General features: G+C 47.6%; 1 protein-coding gene across 4 annotated transcripts in view; it reads right to left on the bottom strand.

Annotated features, from left to right (window-relative positions):
• Positions 1 to 299: 299 nt before the first annotated feature.
• PRPF40A (pre-mRNA processing factor 40A) overlaps positions 300 to 13,819 on the bottom strand; it is an 827,412-nt gene continuing 813,892 nt past the window's right edge. For all 4 annotated transcript variants that reach the window (XM_085645530.1, XM_085645532.1, XM_085645531.1 and 1 more), the window contains one exon: positions 300 to 867. In XM_085645530.1, coding sequence (XP_085501656.1) covers positions 775 to 867 — 93 coding nt within the window. In that variant the 3' untranslated portion in view covers positions 300 to 774. The remainder of the gene's footprint in view (positions 868 to 13,819) is intronic.

Genomic DNA, 13,819 nt, shown 5'->3' with positions numbered 1-13,819 from the left:
TTCAAAGAAGACCAAAATCCCCTGGTTTGCTTATAGTACCAAAACGGAGTAGAAAAATTCAATCGTGCCGAAAAGAGAATTATAATGTTAAGTTTGTAATTCTGCTTAAATAGATCATTTGCTTATTTAAAAAGCCCGGACCTTAATTTATCCTGCAGATAACTAATTCAACTTTTCTTTGCCCAGCTGAGAAGAAATCTTATGGCTTAATTAAAATACAGCAATCCATGTTGAATGGCTGGGCTTTTTATAGAAAGTCTGAATGTTGCTGAAAATGTCAAATGAATACTAGAACAAGCTAGAAGACAGGTTTTTAATATTTGATAAAATATACAAAAATAGTCCAATTGGCAATGTTTGTGTACCATGGCGATATGACTCCAGTGAGCAAAAACATATGTCACAATGATAAAACTTAAAAAGAACATCGAAATAAGACTAAATTTTAAAGTGAAGAGCAATGCTCAACTTACGAAAAATATTGAAGTCAACATTGATTTTCTGACAAATATACTGCAATGGTCATTTAAAATATGTGGCAGTTCCTGAAAAATGTTCTTAAGGCAACTTCTTAAAATAAAACATACAATTGGATTTCAATTTTATTCACATCTCAGAACAGATGCTCAAATAATGCCTTAACAATAGCCACTTCATTTACAAAACAGTAGCTATGTTAAAACCCAGTGTTATTTCAATCAAACTTATTAGAAACAATAAGTATTCAAAATCAGGTTCTTTTTATTACATTTCAGTAAACAGTTGGTTTTTAATTTATTGATCATCATCCAGTTGCTCTAATAGGGTCCTCCTTCGTTTTTCTAATTCTCCTTCACTCAGCTCACTCCCAGACGTATCCCAATTACCCTGTAAGGAAACGCAAGCAGCGATAATTACAAGTCCCAACATTTCCTTTTTCAACTGTTCCATAGCTCACAACCATTCATATCACAGTTTCTCACCTTTTGTTCAATAAGAACTCATGACATAAATAAGAAAAATATGCAATTGCACAAACAAGGTAAAACAAATCCACTTTTTCTGGGCCCAGAATCGAAGGCATGAAGACTGAAAAGCAGCTAGTCAAACAAAAACACACGCGCAAACAATTTTTAAACAGTTGTTAGCTTATTTTTCACACAAACGTAGTGGGTGCTTTAATTTAACATAGGTTCAATTACACACAGCTTAAAAATGTTGATGAAAAGTTCTAAATGGCTGGTTGCCAAGGATAAAGGTTCATTACAAATGGGAGTGTAGATTCAGAAAACAATACAAGCAGTAAATGCGACCATGGCTGGTGCTCACATTAAAACATTTAATATATAGCAAAAACAGATGACCCAACAGTGGCTACTTACCAGCACCCATTTGTTCCCCGGGTTACTCTCTCTAAACTAATATCTTGAATATTATTTTGTAAAAGAAATCACAATTCAAAAGTGAAAAAAAAGACACAAGGGACAGGATCATAATTCAGTATTGCTGTCACTTGCTCTTAGCATACCTTTAGAATGTTCTCAGATAGTACTAAGTTAGAAAGGTAACAAAAAGTCATTTTTTAAAACGAACTAACCATGACAGCCACCAACTAATGGCCATTATCAATGCCAAAGAAAACAATGATATTGTTCTTATGCTGTTATGTACCATCACTGGGGTTCGGATAGTACATACAATCTAGCTTAATGCAAGATTAAAGAGAGTCACTTAACTTCGGTAATTACCCCGCTGGTGGATACTTTATTTCCTTGCAGATTCATCTTTTTAATATCCCAAGAGTAGGAAAGTGCTCCTTTTTTGACATAGTCACCCCCACTTTTTGCCTGGTATCTAATTCAATTTTGCCAGATGTACACTGGGTTCCTGCTATCCAGGTCCCAGTGCCAGGTCTCTTTCCCCAAAACTATATAAATCCACCAACTGTAAGTCCCTAGTAAATAGTGCCCCCCTAAGAGACCCCTCAGCATCAACATGCAAACTGCCACCGCAGGCTGCGTGCCATGGTGCAAAGAAAAGTGAAAACATGACATGGCACTCATCCCTGTGTGCCATGCCTGCAGACACTGCAAGCAGTATTGATAATCCACCCCCCTACAGCAGGCCTTACAGAATGAAGGCAGGGTGCACTATACTACATGTGTGAGCATATCTGCATGAGCAAATATGCCCATGTGATATCGAAATCGATTCTTCAATAGCACTGGTGAACAGGGAAGCCATTTCAAGTACTTGTTCTTGACACTTAAAAAAATGAGTTCCCCCAGCTACATGATGGCTTCACTGAAATCTTTGGTGTATGGTATGAAACACCTTGTATTGATAAACCCACACTGATTCCAGTGGTGGGCCTGTTAATAATGCATGCACTGAGAGGGCACCTTAGAGAAAACCTACCAGCCTCTTGTGTGCTGGCTGACTGGTGTTGACCAGCCTGGCACCATAGACCGGTTTCTGCCCCCCTGCAAGTGAGAGCATACGCTCTCCGAGTGCAGAAACAATGCCTGCTCTGGCTGGAAGAGTAGTCACCTCCTCCAAGCAGTATGGCTAAGTAATCAGTATATTAAGGCAGGAGGCTCCAAAGGCCTCTGCCGCCTTTGATATGTGACCAAGTCTTCCCATACAATGGAAATACCAACCCCCTACCCTGGGTCCATTTGGCACCAGGACAGGTGGGAAATTAGATATGCACAGATGCGCGGTGCACTACCAGGCCAGTCACACACCTAAGGTGAGCTGCCCGATGAGCCTCCTTTAGGAAAATTCCACCATCCCACCAACGCTGGGATAGGGTTATACCCACTTCCCACAGGAAGTGGTCATATGGAGGGTGTAGTGACCCCAAAGATAAATAGCCCATTGACTACTACGCTTCACTCCCTTTAACACGCCAAAATCTAGCATTTAGGTGAGTATCTGACAAAAGGAAAGCAGATTCTGATGACCAAAGAAAAAGAAGGATACTGAAGAGCCATGAAGAGCAAGAACTGAGGAGCAGCAACTGTCTTGGCGTCAACCCTGCCGGCCTACCTGCTGCTCCTGACAAATGCAGCAAAGACGACTCATCCTGCAGCTGCTCTGCCTTCAAATTTCTGGAAGGACTGCCAGCAGTTAAAGAAGCAACCAGCATCTCCCATGGAGTAGTGGAGCTACTTGCCTGCTTTCTGCAGGCCTCCAAAACAACCATGAGGACTCTGGACCGCGTAAACCTCACATGAAAGCACCACTGCACCTGAGGCCCCCATCCTGAGTCGAAGTGGGCCAACGGTGCAAACGAGGTCCTGAGCCCTACCTGAGTTGAACCCCTCCTTGGGTTTGCCAAGACTGGACTTTCAGTTGCCGCCTGAAGCCTCTTTGTGCAGGCCCCCTCAACAGTGAGTGTCTCCTGCAGCATGAACCAGGCACCTAATGACACCACTGCACCCGAGCCCCATAGCCTGAGAAGTGGACTAACGGTGTCCCTACAAGTCCGAATATCTAAAGGTCCGGTTGAACCCCATTTCAGTGCGGAAAAGAATAAACTGACATCATCGTGGAGTCGTTCAACACCGTCCCCGGTACGCAGAGGTACTGCTGAAACATTTCCGGATCCAGTCTGGCGCCTGGGGAAAATTCAAAAGCTAAGGAATCTGCAGCTAGATGTTTCCATCAGATCACCTTGTATTATTAAACCAACACGGATTCCATTGGTGGATTTATTAATACATGCACCAAGAGGCACCTTAGAGGTACCCCTGAAAACCCACTAGCCTCTTGTGTGCTGGGTGACTGGCGTTGACCAGCCTGGTACCACAGACTGGTTTCTGACCCCGTGCACGTAAGAGCCTACACACACTGAGGGTATAAACAGTGCCTGCACAGGCCATAGGTGTAGTCACCTCCTCCAAGCAGAATGGTTAAGTAATCAGCATATCAAGGCAGGAAGCTTCAAAGGCCTCTGCCTCCTTTGATATGTGACCATGGCTTCCCCAGATAAAGGGGATGTGTAAACCCCCTACCCTGGGCCCATTTGGCACCAGGACAGACCACTAATTAGACATGCAAGAAGGCGTGGTGCACTAACAGACCAGTCATACCCCTAAGGTAAGCTGCCTGATGTGTCCCCCCTTTAGGAAAATTCCACCATCTTGGTGATGGCATAATTAGGACCTCTGGGACAGGGTTATGCCCACTTCCCACAGCAAGTGGTTATACAGGGGATGTCGTGACCCCAAGGGTAAGTAGCCCATTGGCCACCATCCTTCACTCCCCTTAACACCACTAAATGTAGTATTTAGGGAGCCCCTGGCTACAAGAAAGCATATTCTGATGACATAAGGACACCGAAGAGCCGCGAAGAGCAGCAACAGAGGAGCAGCAACCGACTTTGTGCCAACCCTGCTGGCCTGCCTGCTGCCCCTGACAACTGCACCAAAACGACCTGTCCTGCAGCTGCTCTGCCAACCAAAAACCTGGGTGGTCTGCCAGTACTTCAAAAAGCAACCAGCATCTCGCGTGGAGTAGCGGAGCTACTTCCCGGCACACACCTGTAAGGACTCCAGACTGTGAAAACCCAACACTGGAAAGCACCACTACAACTGTGCCCCCCAGCCCGAGTCGAAGTGGGCCAATGAGGTCCTGAGACCACCTGAGCCAAACCCCACCTTGGGTTTTCTGAGACTGGACTTCCAGTCGCCGCCTGCAGCCTCTCTGTGCAGGCCCCCTCAACCACAAGCCTCTCCTGCAGCACGGACCAGACGCCTAAAAACACCCCTGCACCTCAGCACCGCAGTCCAAGGAGAAGTGCACCAACGGTGTCCCCAAGTGCCTGAGCATCTCAAGGACCGAGCCTCCCTGTGGCTTCAACCGGATTGCTCCCCCCACTCCCAGCATGCAGCCTCTTTTCAGAGGACCGCTGCCAATTGAAACCAGCGGGGTACCCGACGTTTTAACACACCTCTGCACCCAGCTGCCCCAGTGCCGTCCGAGGTGACCTGTTGGTGTTGCCTTGGACCTTGCCCCATATTCACCTTGACACCAGAAGATTGATCCTGTAAGTCGCTGTTAAGCACCTGTATGCAGTAAATGCGTTTTTCCCCATAGGATAACATTAGAGGCAATACAAGTGTACCTACCAGTATTTCTTGAAAACTGCTATTTTAAAAAAGCACTAACCCAATAATGAAGTTCTTGGTGTTAAAAACGATATAAAGATAGGTTTTATTTTTAGGTCTCGCCTAGTGATGCAGCGCGAAAGCGCTGTCGCTGCGAGATCTATTGTTGTCGACTTGCTTTGGAAGGGAGACAGGACCTGTGCACGCGCAGGAAGGACTGCAATTATGAACGCACCTGTGAACACGCGCCAGCTTACACCGTGAGGCGTTAGTCAACTTGCAGGGCAGAAGATCTTCACGTGTACAGCTGGCGCCGCGTAAATGAGCTCCCTGCTTTGACAACTCCCAGGATAGGAAATAGGCGTGTTTCTCACTGGCGCCATGTGGGCTTCCTTAATTAACAAAGACAGGAGAAATACAGGCTAGCTTTAACGGTGCGCTGTCGTAATACGCCTCCTTTCTGTTTTTTGTTTAGTTTTACTTACCGTCTACTGCTCCCTTGTTGAACAAATCAATAATCAATAATTTGGAGATATGCATCCAACAGCTTATGCACACATGTTGTGTTTTTGCTTATAAACATACGTTTTAATACAATTTACTTGTACGCGTTTTTTGGTGCATTCTGTTATTGTGTGCTCTGTCCACTGAGAACGTGCACGGCTGGTTTAAATAGGCGGACACGTGCACAGAGACCATGACTGATCGAACTACCGGCAGCAAGGGGACCAAGTTCATTTTCCGTGATTTCGAAGATACCAAGTTTTGCCAAAGCGCTTTGCGTCGAAATAAACAATTTAGTTTGATGCACATCACGTTACAGTTTTCAACCCGATAACTAAGCAGTTGACAGGCTTATCTACCACCGCTTATCGCTGCTTAAAATCATCCACCAGGGGCAGAAAGAAGACCATATCCTGCGGAATACTGGGGAGGAGGCAGGGCTGACCCTGCTCCTTGAGGGCACAGTCCACAATACCGCAGATTACAGGCAGTTATGGGGGAGGGACAAATGGTTGTAAGAAGGCGGAGGGCCAATTTGGCACGAAAAATGTTTTGAGTTCCTACCCATGCAAGGCGCACCCAACCTTCCCTCCCCAAGGTGTCGCGGTACTCACAGGGATCTCTGCCATGACCAGCATCATCTCTTCCATCAACTCGTCTGCTTCCTCCATAGCCGCTCCCACGGGTGCAGGCGCTCCCACGCCCCGGCAGCAGGGATTCCGTGGGCGGGGCTTGAGGTGGGGAGGAGCAGCCACGCGCCGGGACTCACGCGATTCTTGTGATGTGGCGGTTGGGGTCCGAGTGGCTGGCACAGTAGAGGACGCGCACCCTCCCTACAATCTGCCATTTGCTAGGTTGGGGTCGGAACCGCTGTACACTCAACCCCGGCCCGAGCGGTTGAAATTCCTGCCCTCAGTGCCGGATCCGCGGGAAGGCAGAGGGGGGTCTGCTGCGTCGCAGCCAAACCAACTGCACAATGTGCTGACACATGGAGGGGGTAGCCCAACTAATGCACGCGTACAGCAACAGCATCGACGGGCTGGTAGACGGTTGGTGACCGGGGATAGCTTATTGGAGGCACAAAGCTTCTAATGAGAGGAAGATCGTGTGCTACAGGTGCCCAGCCATAGACGCTTTACTTATCCCGGCTCTAGAGGGCGCGTGCAGGTGTGGTTCTTTGCTTGCTAGCTCTTACGTTGCTCTGCGACCACCCCCTCCCCCGGGAATGCTAACCAACCTTCGATTAATGAGGGGATATGCAACTGTATTCGGGGATATTAGATACTTCGAGTACTGGGAAGGGAAATATGTATTTGGGTTTTCTATTTGAAGAGGATGTTCGCACGTTTCACAGGGAGTATCTGGACTTAATATATTTACACAGTTCAAGCAAGGAAAAGAAGTAGATGCATATGAGCTGACTGTCTGCTGTCTATGCTTTAACACAGCTTTCTGTTATGTAGACTGCTTTGATACAGATGTAGTGCTTCTAATGTGGTTTTCAATCTTAAACACTATTGATGAACCGGGAGAGGTGTTAATCCTTTAAGGAGTTTGTTGCTCCACAACTGGTCTTGGTCAATATGGAGATTTATTATCAAATAACACCTCAGAATTAGACGTAAAACACATTAGGCTTAGCAGTGAAGACTGAAAATAATTAAAATGGAAACCATGAAGGTTTATTAAAAGTGTAAAGGCATTGCAGAAAGAACAAGCATTCACAATGCAATAGGTCTCGCATTTACACGAGTTTGAGCTATTCACATTGCAAATAACAATGCCTTTTATTTTTGTTTTTGTTTTTAAAAAACATAAATAAAAGGCATTGTCATTTACAATGCCAATAGCTTAAACTTGCGTAAATGCGAGACCTATTGCATTGCAAATGCTTGTTCTATATTGATGTGGATCTCCTTATTGAGTGTGTGTGTGTGTGCATCATTTATTGACTAAGAGTATGCAACTGTCTAACACTCTTCTTCCGTGATAAGCCTAAGGCTATCCAACCACACTATCCCCTAAATGAGCACCTTGGGATTGTTGATACAAGTCCCTGTCCACTCATACCTGGACTCTCAACACAATATACCTCTTTTCGTTATATTATATAAAGAGCCAGCTTCCTCCACCAAGTGACAGACTGGATCAGGAAACCTATCCATAGCTCTTCCACTGTGATAGGAGGCACTGACTCAGTCTATTCTGGAAATAATGCCACAGTGACTTTACTGGAGTCACAAAGCACTCACCCGGTGTGCAGACGTCAGTTCTCCATCCATTTCTTGCATGGCAAGACTAGCATGATGAGAATGGCATAAAATCTGATAAGATGCAGTACAAGAAGCTCATTGGAGCCTTAATTATTAATGAATAGTCAGCCTTCAAAATGGGGAGGTAGGAGGGATTGGTGAGGAATCTGCAGCAAGAGAAAATATCCAGCAGAAAGATAGCTATCGAAGGTAAGTAACTTTCTACTGATAGATACGTCTACCTGCAGAATAGATTCCCAAGCAGTACCCTTTTGAGGTGGTGAGTCTAGAGGATGGTCAGACTAGAAAATAATGGGGGACTCAATAGGGCGAAGGGGTGGATATTTCGCAAATTGAGTCCAAGCAGTAATGCTTGACTAAGGTCTGAATGGAAGTCCATATTGCCTCATTGCAGAGCTCAGCAATGGGAACGCCCCTGGCCAATTCTGAGGTGGAAGCCTTTCCCAAGATGGAATGGACCTGGATTCTCTCTAGTGACTTCTAATTTGCAAGGGCATAGCACAATTTGATGCATATAATTAGCCAGTGGGAGAAAGTCCACTTCTAGACTGCTTTATCCTTCTTGCAACCTTTATAGCCTAAAGAACAAGTTACCTTCGTTAACACCTTATCTGGTAGAGACTTTCTAGCTGCAGATTCCTTACCTTAGAATTATTCCAGGTGTCAAACTGGATCTGGAAACGTTTCATGAGCAGTACTCCTGCGCGCCAGTAGGTGGTGTTGTTTGGCTCTGCGTTGTGCCATCTGCGCCAGAAGTGACGTGCAAGGTGCCTATATAGGCGCCACCCCAGTGCAATGATGTCCGTTTCTTTTTGTGACTTTCCATGCCAGGAGTAAGGAGCCACGAAGAACACAGACAACCGTTGTGAAAACTAGGACCCTGAAAGGGGAAAGACTCTGACCCTAGAACTCCGTTCCCAGAGCGGGGAGGATGGGTGGGTCAGGTAAGGAATCTGCGGCTGAATAGATTCCCTACCAGATAATGAATTACCAAAGGTAAGTAGCTTGATCATCTCATAGAGACTTTTAGCCCCAGATTCCTTACCTTAAATTAGATACCCTAGCAATACCTTCCCGGAGGTTGGTCTGCGAAACAATTTCACACTAGAAAGTCCTGCCGGACCGAACTGGCAAAGTGCCCATCCCTACAGACCGGTCTGTCCAAGCAGCAGTGCTTGGTGAACGTGTGCAGGTAAGCTCACGTTGCTTCCTGGCAGATGTCCAGGGCCCAAACTTTGCATGCTAACACAGTGGTCGCAGTTTTACCTCTGGTGGGATGAGCATGCAAACCTTCTGAGGGTTGCTTCTTGCTCAATGCATAGCAGATTTTAATGCATGCCTGATCTATCGGGAGATGGTCTGTTTCTGCCCATTCTTGGCTCTCCCCTCCAAGAATTGGACATTCACCCACATCGCTTTCGTGCGGGCAAGGTACAAAGACAATGCTCTTTTTGGGTCCAGTCAATGGAGTGACTCCTCTTCTTTAGATAGATACAGCGGAGTATAAAAGATAGGCAGGGTGAAGGACTGGCCTACATGAGAGGGAGTGATAACTTTTGGCAGAAAGCAACTTTAGTGAGAAGAACCAGCTCATCTGGAAAGATTAGGTATGGAGGTGTGGATGATAAAGTCTGAAGCTCACCGACGCTCTGGGAAAATGTTATCACCACTAGGAAGGCCATCTTGATGGTAAGGAGCCCAAGAGAGGACAGTTCTGGAACAGTTAAAAGGGAGCACACATCAAAAATGTAAGCACAAGATTGCTGTCCAACTGAGGCACGATAAGGGTGGGAAAATAGGTTAGCGACCTTTCATAAACCTATTTACAACAAGGGACTTTAATAGGGATGGCTGATCTGGCAACTGTAGAAAGGCAGAGATGGCAGACAGATAACCCTTCTATGAACCAATGCAAAGCCCTGCTGGGTCAACGTAAAAATAAACAGAAGAAATTGGGAAAGGGATGCAGATAAAGGGTCAACCTGTTTGGCTGTACATCATGCCACAAACTTGTTCCAACGGCCGGCGTATACCATCCTGGAGGGACGCTGGGCTGCCATGTTAGACAGTTGTCTAGGATGGGTCAGCGTCTCTCGTCTCGTTTTTGTACTAGGAAATCCTTTGAGCACATTTGTTGGTTGTGATTGTCTTCCATTCCTGAAATCCTAGGATCTTGCCCACAACTGGTGTTCCATCGCGAGCAAGTCACTTGCTTGAATGCCCTGCTCCTTGCAAAGCAGCACCTCTCTCTCTGGCTCTTCTTTGAAAGGGTAGCACTGGTATACTGAGGAACTGCCACTTTGAGGGATGGGTTGCTGCATGATTTTTGCATGGAGAGTGAAAGGATGCAATCCACCTCTAGCCGGCAAATTTCTCTTTAGTGCTTCCCTTGCCAAAAAGGCTTTCTTAACTGTAAGGCACCCATCACTTTTGCTGTATTACGGTCTTTCATTATTTGCAATGAATCATCCAAAGCAGGCCCAAAAAGGTTTTTGGTCGTGAAGAACAAGTTACTTACCTTCAGTAATTATTTATATGTAAGGAAACATGGGTTAGTTATAGATTCCTTACCTTAGAATCACCCCCAGGTGTCAGACTGGATCCGGAGTTTTTTGTCAGCAGTACTCCTGCGCGTCAGAAAGTGGCGTAGGTCGACTCCGCATCCGTCGTCGTGATGACGTCGCTGTAGCTACATAGGCGCCGCCCTTGCGCGCTGTCAGCTCTGTACACAACTTTCCATGCCAGAAGCGCAGAGACACTGACCACTGGTGCACAAAACTAGGGCCCTGAAAGGATGTCCTTAACCATAGAAGTCAGCTAGCAGAACGGGGAGGATGGGTGGGGGTGGGGGGGTGGCATAAGGAATCTATAACTAACCTAGGTTTCTTAAAGATATATTGTTACCGAAGGTAAATAACGTGTTCATCTGAAAGAAACAGTTATAGATTCTTTACCTTAGAATAGATACCCCAGCAATACCAACCCCGGAGGTGGGTCTGCGAACCAAGTTCACACCAGAAAGTCCTGGAGAAGAGAACCGCCAAAGAAGCTGTCACTCCGGACTTGGCTGTCCAGGCAGTAGTGTTTTGTAAACGTGTGCAGCGATGCCCACGTAGCTGCCTGACAGATGTAATTTAAGGGGACTCCGCGTCCCAAAGCAGTAGTAGCTGTCGTTGCCCTGGAAGAATGGGCGCGCAGCCCCAATGGAGGCTCTTTCTTAGCCAAAGAATAGGCTTTGATGCACAGAACGACCCACCTGGAGATGGTGCGTTTGTGCACAGCCTGACCTTTCTTAGCGGCCAAGTAACAAACAACGAGCTGGTCTTCCACCCGGAATTGTTTTGTGCGATCCAAGTAGAAAGAAAGCACATGCTTTGGATCCAGACGGTGGAGCCTCTCCAAGAAGGTGGGCAAAGTGATGCTTTGGCCAACGTGGAAAGAAGTATCCACCTTGTGAAGAAAAGAAGGTCTATTTCTAAGGACGACCTTGTCCGGATTAACAGCCAGAAAGGGAGGCTTGGAAGACGGAGCTTGTAGTTCACTCACCCTGCGCGCAGAGGTGATGGCCACCAGAAAAGCAGTTTTCAAAGTGAGAAGACGTAGAGGACCGTTATGTAGTGGCTCAAAGATAGTACACATAAAATATGTCAGAACCAAGTTCAAGTCCCACTGGGGCATTACGAAGGGAACAGGAGGAAAAAGATGAGTAATGCCCTTAAGAAATCTATTTACAACAGGGGACTTGAAAAGAGAAGGCTGATCATGGAGCCTGAGAAAGGCTAAAATGGCCGAGAGGTAGCCCTTAAAAGTGCCCAGAGCACAGCCCTGCTGGGCCAAAGAAAGAAGGAACAAGAGAACCTCAGAAAGAGGGGCATAAAGGGGATCCACAGCCTTTGCTGTGCACCATGCCACAAACTTCCATCTGCAGGATTATACAGTCTTAGTGGAGGGACACCTTGATGCCAAGATTACATCGGGAGGCAGGTCAAACGATGTCAACTGCTGCCGCTCAATCTCCATGCAAGGAGGTGGAGGCTGGACAGGTTTGGGTGGAGGACCGTCCCCTGCTGCTTAGACAGAAGATCCCCCCGAAGAGGCAGTCTGATCAGAGGATCGATGGCCATGTTGAGCAGCTCGGGATACCAGACTCTTCGTGCTCAATCTGGAGCCACGAGAATGACTTGGGCCAGATTGCGCTTGATCATCTTCAGCACTCTGGGCAGAAGTGATATAGGCAGAAAGGCGTATATTAGACCACAACTCCACTCGCGATGAAAAGCGCAGAATTGCTGACATTGCGCTTTCTCTTCGGTGGCGAATGGATCTAACCAAGGCCCTCCCTACTGCTAAAAGAGTTGCACCACCTCCGAGTGAAGACGCCATTCGTGATCCATCATGCACCTGCGGCTGGGTGCATCCGCCCTGGCATTCAGTGAACCTGCCAGGTGTTGAACCACCAGGGATATGCCCGGATTGATGTTCCAGCCATGTTCAGAGGCGGATGGGCCTCCTGACATAGCGTCCACGACTCCACACTGCTTGTTTGTAGCAGTACCGCATGGCTGTTGTGTTTTCCATGAACACCTGCACTACTCTTTCCCGGACAGAGGGAAGGAAGGCTTTGAGTGAAAGACTGATCGCCCGAAGCTCCAGAAGGTTTATGTAGATCCCGGATTCCACCGGAGACCAGAGGCCTCTGATCTCCGCCTCTCCCATGTGGTCGCCTCATCCCAGAAGGGATGCGTCTTTCACCACTGTGTGTTCTGGTTGGGGAAGGGAGAGGCATCTGCCGTTGACCCAATCCTGGTTTGTGAGCCACCACTGCAATTGGCGTGCAGTGCCCTCCAAGATGTGGACGCAATCGGACAGATTCCCCTGATGCTGTGCCCACTGGAACTTCAGGTCCCACGGCAGAGCTCGCATATGCCACCTGGCATGATCGACCAGCAGGATGCAGGAGGCCATGAGGCCCAGAGCCTCAGGGTCATCCTGACCGAAACCCGGGATACAGGCTGAAAGATCGTAATCATAGACCGAATATCCCAAACTCACTGTTCGGGAGGATAAACCCGAAACTGCGTTCGTGTCCAGAACTGCTCCGATGAAGAGGAGCTTCTGAGAGGGGGTCAAGGTGTGACTTTGGCACGTTGATGGAGAATCCCAGCGAATGCAGGAGGTCGGCCGTAGTCTGGAGATGGGAGACGACAGCCTGGGGCGAGCCCGCTTTCAACAGCCATTTGTCGAGATAGGGCAAGACTGGAACCCCTGATCTGCGCAGATGAGCTGCGACCACCGCCATCACTTTCGTGAACACCCGAGGGGGCGCTTGTAAGTCCAAAGGGGAGCACGGTAAACTGAAAGTGCTCGTGGCCTACTGTGAACCGCAGGTAACGCCGGATGGGCCGGCAGGACGAGGATGTGAAAATAAGAGTCCTGCAAGTCCAACGCTACCATCCAGTCTCCAGGATCTAGGGAAGACAAGAACTGAGCGAGCGTCAACATCTTGAACTTCTCCTTCCGAATGGAGCGGTTGACGTTCCTGTGATCCAAGATAGGACGTAGGCCTTTGTCCTTGGGAACAAGAAAGTAGTGGGAATAGCAACCACAACCTACTTCTGGGGCAGGAACACGCTCAATGGTACCCTTGGCCAAGAGTGACGAAACTTCCTGTTGGAAAAGGGCCAGGTGATACTCCGACATGCAATGGTACGGAGATTGCATGGAGGAAGGGGTTGTCTCGAAGGGGAGGGAGTAGTCCGAATTGGCAAAACCCACCTGTCCGAAATGATGGTGTGCCAGTGGGGGATTTGATGGCGGATCCTGCCGCCCACTGGTGTTTGGTGGCCATGAAAGGTCGGACTAGGAAGGCTTGGAGGCTGCTGCAGAAGGGGCTGTGGTGGACTGGCCCGCCCGCTGGCCCCCAGAACCACGCTGGTGGTTCCTGCATCC

Source organism: Triturus cristatus, chromosome 3_1 (assembly GCF_964204655.1).
Source record: "Triturus cristatus chromosome 3_1, aTriCri1.1, whole genome shotgun sequence".
Lineage (NCBI taxonomy): Eukaryota > Metazoa > Chordata > Amphibia > Caudata > Salamandridae > Triturus > Triturus cristatus.
The sequence above is the reverse complement of the archived record's forward strand: the minus strand, read 5'-3'. Positions and strand labels throughout refer to the sequence as shown.